The sequence below is a fragment of the Oncorhynchus kisutch genome, unplaced genomic scaffold (assembly GCF_002021735.2).
Source record: "Oncorhynchus kisutch isolate 150728-3 unplaced genomic scaffold, Okis_V2 scaffold740, whole genome shotgun sequence".
NCBI classification, from domain to species: Eukaryota; Metazoa; Chordata; class Actinopteri; order Salmoniformes; family Salmonidae; genus Oncorhynchus; species Oncorhynchus kisutch.
Window position 1 is genome coordinate 119,812 of NW_022262685.1, and position 22,689 is coordinate 142,500.

At 43.7% G+C, this 22,689-nt stretch overlaps 3 protein-coding genes across 4 annotated transcripts in view; all 3 read left to right on the plus strand.

Moving 5' to 3' along the window:
* The first annotated feature begins 382 nt into the window (after nt 1-382).
* On the plus strand, nt 383-1,918 carry LOC109879263 (pyridoxal phosphate phosphatase PHOSPHO2). 2 transcript variants are annotated; one of them, XM_020471439.2, is made up of 2 exons: nt 383-549; nt 1,074-1,918. In XM_020471439.2, the coding sequence occupies exon 2, from the start codon at nt 1,113-1,115 to the stop codon at nt 1,842-1,844; it is 732 nt and encodes a 243-aa protein (XP_020327028.1). In that variant the 5' UTR covers nt 383-549; nt 1,074-1,112; the 3' UTR covers nt 1,845-1,918. The 2 variants fall into 2 exon arrangements, with proteins under 2 accessions (XP_020327028.1, XP_020327027.1); XM_020471438.2 differs by having other exon boundaries at nt 384-549; nt 1,088-1,918.
* A 44-nt stretch (nt 1,919-1,962) lies between these two features.
* Nucleotides 1,963-12,556, plus strand: LOC109879262 (kelch-like protein 23). Its single transcript, XM_031816061.1, has 6 exons — nt 1,963-2,699; nt 3,224-3,539; nt 7,183-7,389; nt 7,589-8,330; nt 8,974-9,126; nt 10,976-12,556. Exons 1-6 carry the CDS (start codon nt 2,689-2,691, stop codon nt 11,284-11,286), a joined length of 1,740 nt encoding a protein of 579 aa, XP_031671921.1. The 5' UTR covers nt 1,963-2,688; the 3' UTR covers nt 11,287-12,556.
* A 226-nt stretch (nt 12,557-12,782) lies between these two features.
* The window catches only part of LOC116361741 (acetylcholine receptor subunit alpha), an 18,597-nt gene continuing 8,690 nt past the window's right edge, over nt 12,783-22,689 (plus strand). The window contains exons 1-6 of the mRNA XM_031816063.1: nt 12,783-13,219; nt 14,722-14,864; nt 15,130-15,174; nt 15,773-15,882; nt 18,338-18,533; nt 20,205-20,442. Of these exons, the coding sequence (XP_031671923.1) occupies nt 13,165-13,219; nt 14,722-14,864; nt 15,130-15,174; nt 15,773-15,882; nt 18,338-18,533; nt 20,205-20,442 (787 nt within the window). The 5' untranslated portion in view covers nt 12,783-13,164. The remainder of the gene's footprint in view (nt 13,220-14,721; nt 14,865-15,129; nt 15,175-15,772; nt 15,883-18,337; nt 18,534-20,204; nt 20,443-22,689) is intronic.

Genomic DNA, 22,689 nt, shown 5'->3' on the forward strand with positions numbered 1-22,689 from the left:
TGGCGCGTTCTAGCACGAATTTGCATATCCCATTAGGGAACGCGTACTCTGTAAAATGCACTTCTGCAATAACTAAATTCGCCTTCACACCCATTCTAAACAACGCAATATTTTTTTTTACTTTGGTAAAGTCTACAAAACTTTGTTCACTCTGTTCGTAACAGATTCTAGTTTTGGGAACAGAAAACTGTACTGAGATCAAATGTTTAGTCGATGAGAAAATGTGAAGGATCTCAGCCAAAATCCATCGAGTTCCATCTTATTTCTCCCACTGCGGGCCACTGGGCTTCCTCTCACTACCACTCACCACCACATTTGATGATTTGACATCGTTTTTTCCAAATTTGGTAGTGAGTGGAAACGCCAAGCGGATGCTTCACATTTACACATCCGGTGGAACATCTGTCTCATTGTTCTATCTGTGGCTCAATGGTTCCCAGTTCCCAGTTGTTCCGAACGCGACATGTCTCAAGTGTGTGTTTAAGATCCAACCGGCGATGTCACGCATCTAAATTTACATTTGTGTAAACGGTGTAACAACAGTGTGGGGTAAGATCCTAAGTGAATACACACATCGATACATATATTATTTGACAAGCAGTTTACTGTTTAGAACGACATAAAAGGAGCTAGCTACTGTACTTGGTAATGTGTAATAGATTGACTGTTAGCTAGCCAGTTCCTAGCTAGTCAGCAGACAATACAAAGAACACTCTTAGCCATTCAGTAGCTAGCTAGATAGATTCTGCTTGGTCACTAGCCTTTTTCACTTTCTGTTTAGTGTCTATCTGCCTGCCCCCTCCCCAGTAGTGGAAAAAGTACTCAATTGTCATACTTTAGTAAAAGTAAAGATACCTTAATAGAAAATTACTCAATTAAAAGTGAAAGTCACCCAGTAAAATATTGAGTAAAGGTCTACAACTATTTGGTTTAAAATATACTTAAGTATTAAAAGTATAAATCATTTCAAATTCCTAATACTAAGCAAAGCAGACAATACCATAAAAATAAATAAAAATCTCTCTCCCTCTCTCTCTCTGTGTCTGGCTGCCTGTCCGTGTCTCTTCTAACAAACCTATTCCACCAGTGTTTTGCAGCAGAGGAGAATCATCATGAAGACTCTGTTGGTGTTTGACTTCGACCACACCTTGGTGGATGACAACAGTGACACCTGGGTCATTCAGTGTATCCCGGACCAATGCCTGCCAGACCTGGTCAAGAACTCCTACCAGAAGGGACTCTGGACAGAGTACATGGGCAGAGTCATGTCCTATATAGGAGACCAGGACATCAGCCCCGATACAATCCGAAGTGTGATGGAGACAATACCGTTTACAGACGGAATGATTGAACTGTTGACGTTCATTGTGAGTAACAAGAACGACATTGACTGCATCATTATCTCAGATTCAAACACAGTGTTCATCGACTGGATACTGCAGGTGGCTGGGGTTCAAGACGCGGTCGACCAAGTCTTCACCAATCCGGCTGCGTTTGACAAGCGTGGCTACATGGAGATAGAATGTTACCATTCTCACCAGTGTAGCCAGTGCCCTGTCAATCTGTGTAAGAGGAAAGTGCTGGCTGATTTCCTGGCAGGGCAGTTGAAGGGAGGGGTAGAGTATCAGAGAACTTTCTATGTAGGGGACGGAGGGAACGACCTTTGCCCTTCCAACAGTCTAAGGGAAGGAGATGTGGTGTTCCCTAGAAAGGGTTACACCTTGGAGAGGCTGCTCTCTAGACAGAGTGCACAACAAGGAGAGGGTTCGTCGAACCCGAGAGTCGTAGGATGGACAAGTGGAAAAGAGATCCTGATGGAACTGAAAGCATGTGTTCCCCTGTAGGGTACAGCTCTTTCTCATACTAAATGAAGTGTACTTGCAACGATTAAAAAGTATACCAAATGCTTGAGAGGGAAGGATTGTGATTGTGTCTTTGTCCTGTTTTGAAAAGTTTTTGAAGATCATATTTTAAATCAGCGGGACTGTATCACATCACTCTCTCAGGTTCAGATGCAAATGAATGTACATCTTTGTGCTTCTTTTTGTCTTTAGCAAATGTAGAGAGATACAGAACCCAATAAACAGAAAAGGAAAAAAACTAATCACACCTGTAAATTACACGTTATAACTGTTTATAATTAAATATATATTCTAGGATGTACAGTCAATAAAAGACATTGGCATCACTTTTTACTAGGGCACTATCTATGTGCAAAATGTATTACCAGTCCAATGTATAACCAGTGCAATTATTTGTTGTCTCTACTAGGCTCTATTGTGAGTGTTATTATATAAATGGCCGATTACTGCTTCAGCAGTGCGGTTTCGTGGACCGTGACCCCGTCTCCCTGCCTCCCAAGATAACCCTCTGTCTGTCCCTTTGTGTCAATACGCTGATAGTAGGACGAGGCGCGGTGAATGTGATTGGTCGAACGCTGTTATTTGCGGCTGGTAAGATTATCAGAGGCGCTGCTGTCTGCGGCTGAGATGCTCTGTCACATCAGCTGAGCGCCTGCCGCGTCAGCCTAAATAGATAACGAAACTAAATAGCGGAATGTCAGGCGTTTATTAGATTGGTTGGTTTACAAGGGAATTGCGCATAAATAAGGATTTACAACAGATGGCGTGTGATGCCGTTTGACTCGCTCCAAACACAGAGGATGCTTTAACAACAGGAAAATAAACCATGTCGAGCAGGTAGATGTGTGTGTATTGTTCAGTGAGCTGTGTTAATGATCTTCACTCGGGGTTATTTAGATTGAATACTATTCTGTCAAGTGTATGTAGGTCCTATGTGAATAGATTACATTGTGTTTTAAATAAGACGACTAATAGATTACATGATCAAATACTCTCTGGATCCGTTGCAAATCCATGTATGTTTACTATCTGTGCTCAGTTCATCGTTTTTTGCAAGGTGTTGCTGCTTACAGTATTGCTAAATGTTCATTATGCAATGTTTTCTGTTTTAGCTATAAACCCAATTTGATTCTATCAAGCTTCATTCATTTAAATGTCATGTTGAAACTCATTCCCATTGCGGTTTGCATCCTACAGACCATAGCCTGTCTTAATAACGTCAGTGTAACCAGATGTGTAAAGGGACAGGGAAGTCCAACGGCAGCTGTTCTGTATTACTAATGTATAATGCATGGAAGTGCCAAGGCAATGGCATACATTTTTAAAGGGTACAGTAAGATATTTAATGTCTCGTGTTTCAGGAACACAATGTCATCTAAGGGACAGGAGTCGCCAGAATCCTTCTACACCTATGATTTCTGTGACCCAACCCATCCCACGGAGGTTCTAGAAGCCCTCGGAGAATACTACACAGAAGGCTTGTTCACTGACATAGCTCTACAGTGCTCTACAGGGGAGCTCTTCCACTGCCATAAAGTGGCTCTATGCTCCCGTAGTTCCTACTTCAGAGCCATGTTCACAGCCGATATGAGAGAGAGGTCCCACAGTGTCATCAGACTAGCTGGGGTAGATGTGGAGGTGCTGACGACGCTGGTGGACTATGTGTACACCTCCAAGGTAGGCTACACCTCTGAGACCATTTCTGAGTGACTGTCCATTATATGAATGTAGTAGCCTAATGTAAAAAAAATGGTATGTTTTTTAACCTTAATTTAACTAGGCAAGTCAGTTAAGAACCAATTCTTATTTACAATGACGGCCTACCAAAAGGCAAAATCATCTATGGCGTCTCAAAACTCATTTAGTTATCATTAAAATTGAGGTTTTTACTTTTACGCATGTTGTGTCTATTGTTTTGATATTGAGATGGTCCCATGTAACCTTTCACCTCAGTGGGCTAAACCAGGGGCACACAGACTCTTTCTTGGTCGTCTTAAACAAATCTACTTTGTAACAACAGTATCCACCTCACACACATGGTTATGGGCTTAACAACAGTATCCACCTCACACACATGGTTATGGGTTTAACAACAGTATCCACCTCACACACATGGTTATGGGTTTAACAACAGTATCCACCTCACACACATGGTTATGGGCTTAACAACAGTATCCACCTCACACACATGGTTATGGGCTTAACAACAGTATCCACCTCACACACATGGTTATGGGCTTAACAACAGTATCCACCTCACACACATGGTTATGGGTTTAACAACAGTATCCACCTCACACACATGGTTATGGGTTTAACAACAGTATCCACCTCACACACATGGTTATGGGTTTAACAACAGTATCCACATCACACACATGGTTATGGGTTTAACAACAGTATCCACCTCACACACATGGTTATGGGCTTAACAACAGTATCCACCTCACACACATGGTTATGGGTTTAACAACAGTATCCACCTCACACACATGGTTATGGGTTTAACAACAGTATCCACCTCACACACATGGTTATGGGTTTAACAACAGTATCCACCTCACACACATGGTTATGGGCTTAACAACAGTATCCACCTCACACACATGGTTATGGGCTTAACAACAGTATCCACCTCACACACATGGTTATGGGCTTAACAACAGTATCCACCTCACACACATGGTTATGGGCTTAACAACAGTATCCACCTCACACACATGGTTATGGGTTTAACAACAGTATCCACCTCACACACATGGTTATGGGTTTAACAACAGTATCCACATCACACACATGGTTATGGGTTTAACAACAGTATCCACCTCACACACATGGTTATGGGCTTAACAACAGTATCCACCTGACACACATGGTTATGGGTTTAACAACAGTATCCACCTCACACACATGGTTATGGGCTTAACAACAGTATCCACCTCACACACATGGTTATGGGCTTAACAACAGTATCCACCTCACACACATGGTTATGGGTTTAACAACAGTATCCACATCACACACATGGTTATGGGCTTAACAACAGTATCCACCTGACACACATGGTTATGGGTTTAACAACAGTATCCACCTCACACACATGGTTATGGGTTTAACAACAGTATCCACCTCACACACATGGTTATGGGTTTAACAACAGTATCCACCTCACACACATGGTTATGGGCTTAACAACAGTATCCACCTCACACACATGGTTATGGGCTTAACAACAGTATCCACCTGACACACATGGTTATGGGTTTAACAACAGTATCCACCTGACACACATGGTTATGGGTTTAACAACAGTATCCACCTGACACACATGGTTATGGGCTTAACAACAGTATCCACCTGACACACATGGTTATGGGCTTAACAACAGTATCCACCTGACACACATGGTTATGGGTTTAACAACAGTATCCACCTCACACACATGGTTATGGGCTTAACAACCGTATCCACCTCACACACATGGTTATGGGCTTAACAACAGTATCCACCTCACACACATGGTTATGGGTTTAACAACCGTATCCACCTCACACACATGGTTATGGGTTTAACAACAGTATCCACCTGACACACATGGTTATGGGTTTAACAACAGTATCCACCTCACACACATGGTTATGGGTTTAACAACAGTATCCACCTCACACACATGGTTATGGGCTTAACAACAGTATCCACCTGACACACATGGTTATGGGTTTAACAAAAGAAGACACCTGTATCATGTCAGATATAGAGTTGAAATGTCTTACGTTTTGAGTTTTCATCCAAATATTACACTTTATTAACATCACACTGAAATATAACAAAACTGTTTGACATGAAAATAAGTGAATAGAATAGAAACACAAGATTTTTGTCTGTTAAATAAAAAAATCTTTATCAATGATGAAACATGAGTAACATTCCACCCATGAGGCCAAAGAGGACACTTCTGGTCATTGACTGCAGGAAAGGGCTACATAATACCCTACATGATCAAAAGTATGTGGACACATGCTCGGCCAACATCTCATTCCTAAATAATGGGCATTAATATGGAGTTGGTTCCCCCTTTGCTGCTATAACAGCCTCCAGTCTTCTGGGAAGGCTTTTCACTAGATGTTGGAACATTGCTGCGGGGACTTGCTTCCATTCAGAGCATAGTGAGGTCGGGCACGGATGTAGGGCGATAAGGCCTGACTCGCAGTCGGCGTTCCAATTCATCCCAAAGGTGTTCGATGGGGTTAAGATCAGGGCTCTGCATGCCAGTCAAGTTTTACCACACTTATCTCAACAAACCATTTCTGTATGGACCTCGCTTTGTGCACAGGGGCATTGTCATAATGAAACAGGAAAGGGCCTTCCCCAAAACTGTTGCTAAAAAACTTGGAAGCACAGAATCATCTAGAATGTCATTGTGTGCTGTAGCGTTAAGATTTCCTGTCACTGGAACTAAGGTCCCGAACCATGAAAAACAGCCCCAGACATTATTCCTGCTCCACCAAAACAGTTGACAGGGGCAGTCGGCGTTCTCTTGGCATCCGCCGAACCCAGATTAGTCCATTGGACTGCCAAGGTGGTGAAGTGTGATTCATCACTCCAGAAAACACGTTTGCAATGATCCAGAGTCCAATGGTGGCGAGCTTTACACCACTCCAGCCGACGCTTGGCATTGCGCGTGGTGATCTTAGGCTTGTGTGCGGCTGCTCTGCCATGATGGAAACCCATTTCATGAAGCTCCTGACGAACAGTTCTTGTGCTGACGTTGCTTTCAGAGGCAGTTTGGAACTCGGTAGTGAGTGTTGCAACTGAGGACAGATGATTTTTACGCGCTTCAGCACTTGGCGGTTCCGTTCTATGAGCTTGTGTGGCCTACCACTTCGCGGCTGAGCCGTTGTTGCTCCGAGACGTTTACACTTCACAATAACAGCACTTACAGTTGGCTGGGGGCAGCTCTAGTAGGGCAGAAATTTGACAAACTGACTTGTTGGAAAGGTGGCATCCTATGACGGTGCCACGTTGAAAGGCACTGAGCGCTTCAGTAAGGCCATTCTACTGCCAATGTTTGTCTATGGAGATTGCATGGCTGTGTGCTCGATTTTGTACACCCGTCAGCAATGGGTGTGGCTGAAATAGCCGAATCCACTCATTTGAAGGGGTGTTCACATACTTTTGTATATATAGTGTAGGTTATTTACTGCATCCCAAATGGCACCCTATTCCCAGAAAGTGCACTATGGACTGTAAGGGCGCTGGTCAAAAGTAGTGCACAATAGGGTGCTATTTGGGACACAACTCTAAACTGTCTCCCTCCCAGGCCTCCATTACCCAGTGGAATGTAGAGTCTCTGCTGGAGGCTGCAGACCTGCTGCAGTTCGGAGCCGTGAAAACGGCCTGTGAGAACTTCCTGGTTCGTCTCCTCGACGTCGACAACTGTCTGGGCATGCTCCGTTTCGCCCAGCTCCATGTGTGTCTGTCCCTGGAGAAGGAGGCACGCAGGGTGCTGCTCTGCCACTTCCACGAGGTAATGGTTCAGGTTTAGGTTCAGGCTTATTCCTACATCGTGGTACATACACAGAAACAAACAGAAACAAACAACAAATATGATGTCATTCAATATATATATATATATATATATAAAAATTCAGCAGATATGTATTCTACTAAATCAATAGATGGGTTTATTAAATGTCTTTAGTGATTTGAGAGTGTCATTTTCTCAGGTGGTGAGAGAGGAGGAGTTCCAGGAGCTGGGGGTGGAGAAGGTGAGGAGCCTCCTGCAGGAGGAGAACCTGGTGGAGGTGTTGAAAGAGGCTGTGCTGGTGGAGGGGGTGGTGAGGTGGCTGGCCCACGATACTCTTGCCCGCAGGGGACACTTCCAGGAGCTTCTTCACTCCGCCCACTTAGACCTGAAGGAAGAGTACCTCAGGACTGCCTTGGAGCTGCATAGAGAGTGTCTGGAGACTGACACTGAAGACATCCACTCTCTATTTGTCCAAGCTCTGAAGACTGCTTTTAATATCAATAAAAGCCCTTCGGAACACTGCAGAAGGGGCAGGAGACTGACCTCCAGGATGTTTGTGATAGGAGGGTACCACTGGCACCCTCTGTCTGAGGTCCAGACCTGGGACCCGGTCACGGACCAGTGGCAGCAGGGGGAGGATATGCCAGACCACACCAGGGAGAGTTATGGAGTTACCCTGCTGGGCTCCAACATCTATATTAGTGGCGGCTACAGGACAGACACTACAGAGGCTCTAGATACAGTGTGGGTTTACAGCAGTGATACTGATAAATGGACACAGGGGCAGCCCATGCTGACAGCGAGGTACTACCACTGTTCTGTGGGTCTGCATGGGTGTGTCTACGTCATAGGAGGGTACAGAGGAGGGGCGCCCATGGGGGAAACGGAATTCTATGACCCCTTGAAAAGGAAGTGGATTCCCGTAGCTAATATGGTACAAGGTAGGTTGGCCTATGAAGGTTTGGAATATGACACAGTTGTGTAACTTGACAGTTGATTTTTTGTTGTAAGTTTTGTCTTTAGTAAATGTATTTATTTACTGCTGGAGTTTCATGGTAGTTTTAAGGTTGGAAGCCTTTTAGTGACAATCCTTCCTTCCTTCCTTCCTTCCTTCCTTCCTTCCTTCCTTCCTTCCTTCCTTCCTTCCTTCCTTCCTTCCTTCCTTCCTTCCTTCCTTCCTTCCTTCCTTCCTTCCTTCCTTCCTTCCTTCCTTCCTTCCTTCCTTCCTTCCTTCCTTCCTTCCTTCCTTCCTTCCTTCCTTCCTTCCTTCCTTCCTTCCTTCCTTCCTTCCTTCCTTCCTTCCTTCCTTCCTTCCTTCCTTCCTTCCTTCCTTCCTTCCTTCCTTCCTGCCTTCCTTCCTTCCTTCCTGCCTTCCTTCCTTCCCGCCCTGCCTGCCTGCCTTCCTTCCTTCCTTCCTTCCTTCCTTCCTTTTCCTTCCTGCCTGCCTTCCTTCCTTCCCACCCTGCCTTCCTTCCTGCCTTCCTTCATTCCTTCCCGCCCTGCCTTCCTTCCTTCCTTCCTTTTCCTTCCTGCCTTCCTTCCTTCCTTCCTTCCTGTCTTCCTTCCTTCCTTCCCTTGTCACAGGCGTGGGGAACGCTACGGCCTGTGTTCTGAGAGACACAATATATGTGGCAGGCGGTCACTATGGTTACAAGGGAAGCTGCACCTATGATAAGATTCAGACCTACAGGGCAGACGTCAATGAATGGAGCATAACAACGACCTGTCCTCATCCAGGTACCACAACACAACTCAGTTATATCAGCCCTGGTTCTATAGAGCTACAGAGAGATAAACTCTGTTATATCAGCCCTGGTTCTATAGAGCTACAGAGAGATAAACTCTGTTATATCAGCCCTGGTTCTATAGAGCTTCAGAGAGATAAACTCTGTTATATCAGCCCTGGTTCTATAGAGCTACAGAGAGATCAACTCTGTTATATCAGCCCTGGTTCTACAGAGAGATCAACTCTGTTATATCAGCCCTGGTTCTACAGAGCTACAGAGAGATAAACTCTGTTATATCAGCCCTGGTTCTACAGAGAGATAAACTCTGTTATATCAGCCCTGGTTCTACAGAGAGATCAACTCTGTTATATCAGCCCTGGTTCTATAGAGCTACAGAGAGATAAACTCTGTTATATCAGCCCTGGTTCTATAGAGCTACAGAGAGATAAACTCTGTTATATCAGCCCTGGTTCTATAGAGCTTCAGAGAGATAAACTCTGTTATATCAGCCCTGGTTCTATAGAGCTACAGAGAGATCAACTCTGTTATATCAGCCCTGGTTCTACAGAGAGATAAACTCTGTTATATCAGCCCTGGTTCTACAGAGAGATAAACTCTGTTATATCAGCCATGGTTCTATAGAGCTACAGAGAGATAAACTCTGTTATATCAGCCCTGGTTCTACAGAGAGATAAACTCTGTTATATCAGCCCTGGTTCTATAGAGCTACAGAGAGATAAACTCAGTTATATCAGCCCTGGTTCTATAGAGCTACAGAGAGATAAACTCTGTTATATCAGCCCTGGTTCTATAGAGCTACAGAGAGATCAACTCTGTTATATCAGCCCTGGTTCTATAGAGCTACAGAGAGATAAATTCTGTTATATCAGCCCTGGTTCTACAGAGAGATCAACTCTGTTATATCAGCCCTGGTTCTATAGAGCTTCAGAGAGATAAACTCTGTTATATCAGCCCTGGTTCTATAGAGCTACAGAGAGATAAACTCTGTTATATCAGCCCTGGTTCTATAGAGCTTCAGAGAGATAAACTCTGTTATATCAGCCCTGGTTCTATAGAGCTACAGAGAGATCAACTCTGTTATATCAGCCCTGGTTCTACAGAGCTACAGAGAGATCAACTCTGTTATATCAGCCCTGGTTCTATAGAGCTACAGAGAGATCAACTCTGTTATATCAGCCCTGGTTCTACAGAGAGATCAACTCTGTTATATCAGCCCTGGTTCTACAGAGAGATCAACTCTGTTATATCAGCCCTGGTTCTATAGAGCTACAGAGAGATCAACTCTGTTATATCAGCCCTGGTTCTATAGAGCTACAGAGAGATCAACTCTGTTATATCAGCCCTGGTTCTACAGAGAGATAAACTCTGTTATATCAGCCCTGGTTCTACAGAGAGATAACTCTGTTATATCAGCCCTGGTTCTACAGAGAGATAACTCTGTTATATCAGCCCTGGTTCTACAGAGAGATCAACTCTGTTATATCAGCCCTGGTTCTATAGAGCTTCAGAGTGGAAATGGGACAGTGCATTAAAATCCCAAAGTTCTGGTGCGGCTCAACCACATGAGGAACTCTGTTAATAACTAACTTACCCCAGGCTTGAAGGAATTATGAAAAACAAATAGTTATGTTGTAGTGCAGCATTCAAACTTTACAAAGATATGAATGCAGAGATGTCTACTCTCTTGAAGCAAAAGTGAAATCATAGGATGTACACACCATCTAAAGTGATGCACATAAGTAGTAGTCATCCTTCCTGTATTTGAGCAAAGATAATTTATTTGACCTCTGTGCATCAGAACTAAATCCATGAATGAATCTGTCTTGACCGTCCCTTAGAGTACGGCCTGTGCCTGGTGTCACTACACCCCAAGCTGTACCTGGTGGGTGGCCAGACCACCATCACAGACTGTTACGAACCGGACAGAGATGAGTGGAGCCAGCTGGCCAGGACCAAGGAGAGGAGGATGGAGTGTGGCGCCGTGGCCATGAATGGGTCCCTGTATGTCACCGGGGGCTACTCCTACTCCAAGGGCACCTACCTGCAGAGTGTGGAGAGGTACGACCCCGAACAGGACACCTGGGAGATCGTGGGGAATTTACCTGGAGCGGCGCGGTCACATGGATGTGTCTGTGTTTACAGCGTTTAGAGAGAGAGAGAGAGAGAGAGAGAGAGCGACAGAGCGAGAGAGAGAGCGAGAGAGAGAGAGAGAGAGCGACAGAGCGAGAGAGAGAGAGAGCGAGAGAGAGAGAGCGACAGAGCGAGAGAGAGAGAGCGAGAGAGAGAGAGAGAGAGTGAGAGCGAGAGAGAGAGAGAGAGAGCGACAGAGCGAGAGAGAGAGAGCGAGAGAGCGAGTGAGAGAGAGAGAGAGAGAGAGCGAGAGAGAGCGAGTGAGAGAGAGAGAGAGAGAGAGCGAGAGAGAGCGAGAGAGAGAGAGAGCGAGAGAGAGAGAGAGCGAGAGAGAGAGCGAGCAAGAGAGCGAGAGAGCGAGAGAGAGAGAGAGAGAGCAAGAGAGAGAGAGAGAGAGAGAGAGAGAGAGCAAGAGAGAGAGAGCGTTCCAGGTTGTCAGTAATGCAGTTGTGGATGTGTGTGTGTTTATAGTATTTAAACTATATATTGTATTACTGTTGTTTAACACTTAACCAGGCGTTGTGAGATCGTGTGAACTGCATTTGAGACGACCTGGAACGTGTCCTTTGTTACTGTTCCATTCAGAGGACTTTTTCCAGACAGCTGATGGCGTCTGATCTACCTCATCCTGTTCTCCTGCTATAGACACGTGAATATTTATTGTGTCCGACTAAGAGATTTTGGGGCGTGGAATGTTCCCCTATGCTGGAAGTGGGGGCCTGAGTGAAAAAAGTTTAGGATCCCCTGAATTAGATAAATAACGGTGTGTTTGTTTACAATGATTTGATTGTTTTATACGTTGTATTGATACGTTGTAAAACTGTTGATTGTGAAAATAATTGAATGGGTTTTTACTTGACTTAGCCATTTTGAATGGCAGCAGCTGACACACATTGCAAAGCACCACTAGGGGATTTATCCTCAAAGATTTCTTCATATTTATTTCATTTATTCGAACAGGAAAAAGAGGAGTTGATACGATACAAATGAATGTACAACTTTGCATAGTTTTCTTTCTTTGAAATATAATTTTAACAGAATCACCAGCAGTAGCCTTTCCTGCAGGGAAATGACCACATCGCCCTCTAGTGGCCTCGTGGGTGGAATGTTATTAAGATTTTTCATAATTTTGTAATTAATAAACCTTTTAGTGGGGTGGGAGGCGCAGAAAATCTGTTTTTCTATGTCAAACGGTTTTGTTATATTTCAGTTTTCTGTGATGTTTATGAAGTGTAATGTTGGGATGCAAAATCAAAATGTAATACATTTCAACTCTATATCTGACATGATACAGGTGTCTTCTTTTGTTAAGTCCATTTTTTTGTTGAATTCACGTTGAAATCACGTTAGTTGACAACTCAACCAAATGTAAATCAAAACTAGATGTTGAACTGGTGTCTGTGCCCAGTGAGATATTTGTGGTTCTGGTGAGTTCCCGACAGAGTAGACCGTGACATCCTGACTATACAGGAGAAGCGTGTGAAAGTCCCTCTCATACTCCCAGTGAGTGCTCCCAGCTGTCCCCCAGTACCACATGCTGTCTGGCTGCTACTGGGGGTTCAACAATAGCTCAGTCCTACTGCCCCAGAGACCACAGCCGAGCAGAGTAGAGAGCACAGATAAGCAGAGAGAGACTATGTTGGGATAGGATCTAGTCTGTTACAAGATTACTCTGAGGACCAGAGTAGAGCAGAACAGAGTAGAACAGACTAGAGAAGAGCAGAGTAGAACAGACTAGAGAAGAGCAGAGTAGAACAGACTAGAGAAGAGCAGAGTAGAACAGGGAAGAGAACAGAGCAGGTTAGAGGACTCCAACTGCCGTTTGGTTGACAACACAACCCAGGTTATAAAGACATAAACAGTCATAGAAAATATAAACCGTCATATTATTTAACAGATGTTTTATTTGAAGGTACACCCTCTTCTTGTTGGGATTCTGGTTGTTTTAGCAGGTAAGTTATAACCGTTTTGGCATGCTTTACCTATATACCTTTTGACCTATACCAGTTTTGGCATGCTTTACCTATATACCTTTTGACCTATACCAGTTTTGGCATGCTTTACCTATATACCTTTTGACCTATACCAGTTTTGGCATGCTTTACCTATATACCTTTTGACCTATACCAGTTTTGGCATGCTTTACCTATATACCTTTTGACCTATACCAGTTTTGGCATGCTTTACCTATATACCTTTTGACCTATACCAGTTTTGGCATGCTTTACCTATATACCTTTTGACCTATACCAGTTTTGGCATGCTTTACCTATATACCTTTTGACCGGTTTTGCTGATGTTGTTTGATTGTAGTTTTTATTGATCAGAAACACTCTTGAAATGAATCACTTGTTATTCAACCCAAACTGGATAAACATATCAACGTTGCAGAGTCAGTTTTGAGTCGGTCTTACGTTAAACCAGAGAGGACATGATTGACAGGTACAAGTGCAAGGTCCCTCCTTCCATCTACAGCCGTGTGTAAATCTCACCGTGTCTGCTTTTTTGCAACCAGAATGCAGAGCAGGTTTTTTAAGGGAGTTACGAAGTTACTTAAATGTATACAATTGTGTAGATATATATGGTATGGCACGGATCTCTGTAGGATCATTTTCAATGGTAGAAGAGGATGTAGCCAGTTAGTGATAATGAGGTATATGATGTGTGATAATGAGGTATATAATGTGGGTTAATGAGGTATATAATGTGTGATAATGAGGTATATGATGTGTGATAATGAGGTATATGATGTGTGATAATGAGGTATATAATGTGGGTTAATGAGGTATATAATGTGTGATAATGAGGTATATGATGTGTGATACTGATACTGATATAATGTGGGATAATGAGGTATAGGATGTGGGATAATGAGGTATATAATGTGTGATAATGAGGTATATGATGTGTGATAGTGAGGTATATAATGTGGGGATAATGAGGAATATGATGTGGGATAATGGGGTATTGAAGTATATAATGTGTGATAATATCAACTTCCTAGTCTATAAACGTTGTGATAATCCAGAACAACTCTTAACTAACAGCATGGTCTCTAAAAATAGGAATAGTCCTGGTGGATCATCTTTCCCAGCCTGATAAATGCTTGGTGTATGTGTCATGAATTCCTGCTGGTCCACGTTGACTCAGCTGCTCTCTGCATTGTTGCTTTAGCCCCATCAGCGCTAAGCCGACACTACAACAAGTAGGCTTAAAGTATGCCCACTTACTTTAGAGAACTTATAAAGTATGGTCATTCACTTAAGATAATGAAATGAAGAGATAACGCTTCTACACCTGGGTTCTCATGAGTTCCCCATGTGCTTTCTCAGATATCAAATATATATTTGAGTGTGTGCGTGTGTCTATATTAGATATAGCCTTGACTATTCATCTTCGGTGTGTGTGTATGTGTGTGTGTGTGTGTGTGTGTGTGTGTGTGTGTTCCCTGCAGGTTCCGCCAGGTGTTCAGAAGATGAGACACGTCTGGTTAAAACCCTGTTCACCGGCTATAACAAGGTGGTCCGCCCTGTCAATCACTTCAGAGATCCGGTGGTGGTGACCGTAGGCTTGCAGCTCATCCAGCTCATTAGTGTGGTGAGGAATACAGGACTGCTTATAGGACTGAACATGGTTCCTTCTCCTTCTTCTTCTCCTTCTTCTTCTTCTCCTTCTTCTTCTCCTTCTTCTTCTTCTTCTTCTTCTTCTTCTTCTCCTTCTTCTTCTTCTTCTTCTTCTTCTTCTTCTCCTTCTTCTTCTTCTTCTTCTCCTTCTTCTTCTTCTTCTTCTTCTTCTTCTTCTTCTTCTTCTTCTTCTTCTTCTTCTTCTTCTTATACAAAGTCTCTTCTCTTGTCTTTGTCAGGATGAAGTCAATCAAATTGTGACCAGTAATGTGCGTCTGAAACAGGTATGGTTTCTCACTGACCTGCGTGTGTCGTTCTTCTCAATAAGGTTTTTGTTCTTCAATTTAAACCACACTTTTTTTGTGGTTGTGTTGTACTCAGATATGGGAGGTTTTGTTGTACTCAGATATGGGAGGTTGTGTTGTACTCAGATATGGGAGGTTGTGTTGTATATGGGAGGTTGTGTTATATTCAGATTTGGGAGGTTGTGTTGTATATGGGAGGTTGTGTTGTACTCAGATATGGGAGGTTGTGTTGTATATGGGAGGTTGTGTTATATTCAGATATGGGAGGTTGTGTTGTATATGGGAGGTTGTGTTGTACTCAGATATGGGAGGTTGTGTTGTACTCAGATATGGGAGGTTGTGTTGTACTCAGATATGGGAGGTTGTGTTGTACTCAGATATGGGAGGTTGTGTTGTACTCAGATATGGGAGGTTGTGTTGTACTCAGATATGGGAGGTTGTGTTGTACTCAGATATGGGAGGTTGTGTTGTACTCAGATATGGGAGGTTGTGTTGTACTCAGATATGGGAGGTTGTGTTGTACTCAGATATGGGAGGTTGTGTTGTACTCAGATATGGGAGGTTGTGTTGTACTCAGATATGGGAGGACGTGAATCTGAAGTGGAACCCTGATGATTATAGTGGAATTAAGAAGATCAGAATCCCTTCTACAGACATCTGGCGTCCTGACCTCGTGCTCTATAACAAGTAAGAACCAGTCCAGGCTTTTACTTTGACCGATGTACAGTATTCATTGACTTGATGAGGCCTATTATATAAGAGCTTTTCAGAAGCTAGTCTATTCCTGAAGGGCAGTTAGTGATAGAGACCAAAGGGGATCACATTTAAATGTTTTCTTAGTTTAAGCTTTATTTAAGTGGGAAAGTCCATTAAGAACAAATTCTTATTTACAACGACGGCCTAAGCCGGCCAAACCCTAACGCGGACGATGCTGGGCCCATTGTGCGCCGCCCTATGGGACTCCCAATCAAGGCCGGTTGTGATATAGCCTGGAATCTAACCAGGGTGTCTGTAGTGACGCCTCTAACACTGATATGCAGTGCCTTAGACAGCTGTGGCTTTAACCCCAAACAGCATGCAATGCAGATGTAGAGGCACGGTGGCTAGGAAAAACTCCCTAGAACGTCAGGAACCTAGGAAGAAACCTAGAGAGGCACTAGGCTCCGAGGGGTGGCCAGTCCTCTTCTGGCTGTGCCGGGTGGAGATTATAAACCTAGAGTGGAACCAGGCTCTGAGAGGTGGCCAGTCCTCTTCTGGGTGTGCCGGGTGGAGATTATAAACCTAGAGTGGAACCAGGCTCTGAGAGGTGGCCAGTCCTCTTCTGGCTGTGCCGGGTGGAGATTATAAACCTAGAGTGGAACCAGGCTCTGAGAGGTGGCCAGTCCTCTTCTGGCTGTGCCGGGTGGAGATTATAAACCTAGAGTGGAACCAGGCTCTGAGAGGTGGCCAGTCCTCTTCTGGCTGTGCCGGGTGGAGATTATAACAGAACATGGCCAAGATGTTCAAACATTCCTAGATGACCAGCAGGGTCAAGGTCACAGTGGTTGTAGAGGGTGCAACAGGTCAGCACCTCAGGAGTAAATGTCAGTTGGCTTTAAATAGCCGAACATTCAGAGTTAGAGACAGCAGGTGCGGTAGAGAGAGACAGTTATAGGTGAAATATTATAGTTAGTGGTTTTATCCTTTGATTATGCTGTGTTTAGAAAGCATATAAGTCATTGCAAGCCTTATTCATACAGTTTTGTTGAATAGGGAAATACATCATATAATATATTTCATATTTTTATCATATTTGTTTCGTATTTGTACTGTGTACTTATGTCCTCCAAAGTGACGACACCTCAGAAATGTATAACTATTTTTACCAGAAAGGTGAGATTTTATCCTTTGCGTATGCAACATTACTAGTTATTGTTTATGGCCCTCTCATGAAATAATATATTTGGGGAATTACGTAGATTACATTTTTGATGACATTTAGTTACATTTAACTGGTTGTCTTTAATCTACCTCAACTTTTGTCTATCACCCCTGAAACAAACAACATGTTTGGTATAATTGAGTTGTTTTCAGCATTCCCTGATGATCTAATCAGGCACAACACAATTCCCCATGGGAATCCATTGATTCTGATGCTAATAGGTGTAATAGAAAAATGACATACTTACCTAATTTGTTTGATATTTAATAGTAAACGATTCAGTATTTAACTAAGAGTAAGACTGGCCTGCTAAAGCTGAGCTTTCATGGTGTCCACTCTAGCTTCCTGCAGCTAGTCTGGGCACTGAGGACATGGGTTATACTAGAGGGTGATACATCTTTACTGACACATTATATTCTATGATCAGTGGTGCACTGAGGAAGATGTATTCCATGGACAGGATGTGGGGTGGTTTTAACTGAGATAGAGATCGCCTGGAGGAACAGAACAAAGGCCTCAGTATTTCTAATTATCCTGGCATCTGGGAGACAGCAGATGACCAGAGGATGAACCCACAGTGGCTTATGGTGCCCCCAATCTATATGGGAGGGGTGGAACAAGGTATTCTGGATAGTAGCTATATAAACGGTGCATTGTCTGTAAAGGGAAGGCTCTCAGTCCAATGGTCAAGACTGTTGGGCTGACAGTTTCATTATTGCAATAATTAATAATCAATATTAAATAAAAATGATTGTTTGAAGAAATGACCAAGTCTCTCTCAGTACTGAATTTCCACGACATTTGTCAATTTATCCCTGCAGTGCAGATGTAGACTTTGGTTAGCTTAGCAGGCTAACGCAAGAGCCCATAGGAATCCATTGACTCCGATGCTAACGAGTCAATCCTCTCCACTTCCTGCAGTGCAGATGGAGACTTTGGTTAGCTTAGCAGGCTAACGCAAGAGCCCATAGGAATCCATTGACTCCGATGCTAACGAGTCAATCCTCTCCGCTTCCTGCAGTGCAGATGGAGACTTTGGTTAGCTTAGCAGGCTAACGCAAGAGCCCATAGGAATCCATTGACTCCGATGCTAACGAGTCAATCCTCTCCACTTCCTGCAGTGCAGATGGAGACTTTGGTTAGCTTAGCAGGCTAACGCAAGAGCCCATAGGAATCCATTGACTCCGATGCTAACGAGTCAATCCTCTCCACTTCCTGCAGTGCAGATGGAGACTTCGCAATCGTCCATGAGACCAAGGTGCTGCTGGAGCACACAGGTCTGATCACCTGGAACCCTCCGGCCATCTTTAAGAGCTACTGTGAGATCATTGTGCTTCACTTCCCCTTCGACCTGCAGAACTGCAGTATGAAGCTGGGGACATGGACCTACGACGGCAACCTGGTAGTGGTCAACCCGGTAAGAAGTTTGAAAAGCACAAACATCCAAAAAGCACATCTGAAAATGTTCCAGGTCCGCGGTGCAAAATATAAACAATCCCATGAAAATGAGTAGAAATAGTAACAATCCCATGAAAATGAGTAGAAATAGAAGCAATCCCATGAAAAGGAGTAGAAATAGTAACAATCCCATGAAAAGGAGTAGAAATAGTAACAATCCCATGAAAAGGAGTAGAAATAGTAACAATCCCATGAAAAGGAGTAGAAATAGTAACAATCCCATGAAAATGAGTAGAAATAGAAGCAATCCCATGAAAGGGAGTAGAAATAGTAACAATCCCATGAAAAGGAGTAGAAATAGTAACAATCCCATGAAAATGAGTAGAAATAGAAGCAATCCCATGAAAGGGAGTAGAAATAGTAACAATCCCATGAAAAGGAGTAGAAATAGTAACAATCCCATGAAAAGGAGTAGAAATAGAAGCAATCCCATGAAAGGGAGTAGAAATAGTAACAATCCCATGAAAAGGAGTAGAAATAGTAACAATCCCATGAAAATGAGTAGAAATAGAAGCAATCCCATGAAAAGGAGTAGAAATAGTAACAATCCCATGAAAATGAGTAGAAATAGAAGCAATCCCATGAAAGGGAGTAGAAATAGTAACAATCCCATGAAAAGGAGTAGAAATAGTAACAATCCCATGAAAAGGAGTAGAAATAGTAACAATCCCATGAAAATGAGTAGAAATAGAAGCAATCCCATGAAAAGGAGTAGAAATAGTAACAATCCCATGAAAAGGAGTAGAAATAGTAACAATCCCATGAAAAGGAGTAGAAATAGTAACAATCCCATGGAAGGGAGTAGAAATAGTAACAATCCCATGAAAATGAGTAGAAATAGTAACAATCCCATGAAAAGGAGTAGAAATAGTAACAATCCCATGAAAAGGAGTAGAAATAGTAACAATCCCATGAAAAGGAGTAGAAATAGTAACAATCCCATGAAAATGAGTAGAAATAGTAACAATCCCATGAAAAGGAGTAGAAATAGTAACAATCCCATGAAAAGGAGTAGAAATAGTAACAATCCCATGAAAATGAGTAGAAATAGTAACAATCCCATGAAAAGGAGTAGAAATAGTAACAATCCCATGAAAAGGAGTAGAAATAGTAACAATCCCATGAAAAGGAGTAGAAATAGTAACAATCCCATGAAAAGGAGTAGAAATAGTAACAATCCCATGAAAAGGAGTAGAAATAGTAACAATCCCATGAAAAGGAGTAGAAATAGTAACAATCCCATGAAAGGGAGTAGAAATAGTAACAATCCCATGAAAAGGAGTAGAAATAGTAACAATCCCATGAAAAGGATTAGAAATAGTAACAATCCCATGAAAAGGAGTAGAAATAGTAACAATCCCATGAAAAGGAGTAGAAATAGTAACAATCCTATGAAAAGGAGTAGAAATAGTAACAATCCCATGAAAAGGAGTAGAAATAGCCGCACCCTGTTGTATGCTCCCACATAGTTTAAACCAGCCTCTCCAACATAATGTGTATTTGTGTATATTGGAGGGGATGGGAAAAAAATTATTGTCATCCCATATGAACTAATAAAGTATATCTTATCTTAATATAACCAGTAAAGTATTGACCCTAGCCCTGTACCCGCCCCCTGTCCCCCCTCTAGGACAACGACCGTCCTGACCTGAGTAACTTCATGGAGAGTGGTGAGTGGGTGATGCAGGACTATAGGAGCTGGAAGCACTGGGTCTACTATGCCTGCTGCCCTGACACACCCTACCTGGATATCACCTACCACTTCCTGATGCTGAGGCTGCCTCTCTACTTCATCGTCAACGTCATCATCCCCTGCATGCTGTTCTCCTTCCTGACTGGACTGGTCTTCTACCTTCCCACTGACTCTGGTAGGCCTGCTGTTCTCCTTCCTGACTAGACTGGTCTTCTACCTTCCCACTGACTCTGGTAGGCCTGCTGTTCTCCTTCCTGACTGGACTGGTCTTCTACCTTCCCACTGACTCTGGTAGGCCTGCTGTTCTCCTTCCTGACTAGACTGGTCTTCTACCTTCCCACTGACTCTGGTAGGCCTGCTGTTCTCCTTCCTGACTAGACTGGTCTTCTACCTTCCCACTGACTCTGGTAGGCCTGCTGTTCTCCTTCCTGACTAGACTGGTCTTCTACACCCTGTCTGACTCTGGTAGACCTGCTGTTCTCCTTCCTGACTGGACTGGTCTTCTACACCCTGACTGACTCTGGTAGACCTGCTGTTCTCCTTCCTGACTAGACTGGTCTTCTACACCCTGTCTGACTCTGGTAGACCTGCTGTTCTCCTTCCTGACTAGACTGGTCTTCTACACCCTGTCTGACTCTGGTAGACCTGCTGTTCTCCTTCCTGACTGGACTGGTCTTCTACACCCTGTCTGACTCTGGTAGACCTGCTGTTCTCCTTCCTGACTAGACTGGTCTTCTACACCCTGACTGACTCTGGTAGGCCTGCTGTTCTCCTTCCTGACTAGACTGGTCTTCTACACCCTGACTGACTCTGGTAGGCCTGCTGTTCTCCTTCCTGACTAGACTGGTCTTCTACACCCTGACTGACTCTGGTAGGCCTGCTGTTCTCCTTCCTGACTAGACTGGTCTTCTACACCCTGACTGACTCTGGTAGGCCTGCTGTTCTCCTTCCTGACTAGACTGGTCTTCTACACCCTGACTGACTCTGGTAGGCCTGCTGTTCTCCTTCCTGACTAGACTGGTCTTCTACACCCTGACTGACTCTGGTAGGCCTGCTGTTCTCCTTCCTGACTAGACTGGTCTTCTACACCCTGACTGACTCTGGTAGGCCTGCTGTTCTCCTTCCTGACTAGACTGGTCTTCTACACCCTGTCTGACTCTGGTAGGCCTGCTGTTCTCCTTCCTGACTAGACTGGTCTTCTACACCCTGTCTGACTCTGGTAGACCTGCTGTTCTCCTTCCTGACTGGACTGGTCTTCTACACCCTGACTGACTCTGGTAGACCTGCTGTTCTCCTTCCTGACTAGACTGGTCTTCTACACCCTGTCTGACTCTGGTAGACCTGCTGTTCTCCTTCCTGACTGGACTGGTCTTCTACACCCTGTCTGACTCTGGTAGGCCTGCTGTTCTCCTTCCTGACTAGACTGGTCTTCTACACCCTGACTGACTCTGGTAGACCTGCTGTTCTCCTTCCTGACTAGACTGGTCTTCTACACCCTGACTGACTCTGGTAGACCTGCTGAAAATTCAAATTCACAAATTTCCCCACATTTACATATAATGGAAATGTGTATTTTCTTGGCTCAGTCACGTACAGTACAATACATTTAAAACAACAATCCCCACAAGCTGTGGACCGATTGCTCTTGGGTCTGTCGAACGTTTTCACAAAGGCAGTAACAGTTTCTCAATAAATCGTCCTGAGAGTGTTACCAGCTGTTTGAATAGAGCACATATGTCAGTGGTTTTAGGGGAGTATTGCTGCAGTGTGTTGTTGTGTTTGACTCCTCTAACCATGTCTCTGTATGTGAGAAGATGACCCTGTCTGTATGTCCTGCTGTCTCCGACTGTGGTCTTGTTGTTGTTAATGATGTTGTTGTTGTGTTTGACTCCTCTAACCATGTCTCTGTATGTGAGAAGATGACCCTGTCTGTATGTCCTGCTGTCTCCGACTGTGGTCTTGTTGTTGTTGTTGACTCCAGTGTCTCTGTATGTGAGAAGATGACCCTGTCTGTATGTCCTGCTGTCTCCGACTGTGGTCTTGTTGTTGTTAATGATGTTGTTGTTGTTGTTGACTCCAGTGTCTCTGTTCCATACAGGTGAGAAGATGACCCTGTCTATCTGTCCTGCTGTCTCCGACTGTGGTCTTGTTGTTGTTGTTGATGATGTTGTTGTTGTTGTTGACTCCAGTGTCTCTGTTCCATACAGGTGAGAAGATGACCCTGTCTATCTGTCCTGCTGTCTCCGACTGTGGTGTTGTTGTTGTTGATGATGTTGTTGTTGTTGTTGACTCCAGTGTCTCTGTTCCATACAGGTGAGAAGATGACCCTGTCTATCTGTCCTGCTGTCTCTGACTGTGGTGTTGTTGTTGTTGATGTTGTTGTTGTTGTTGACTCCAGTGTCTCTGTTCCATACAGGTGAGA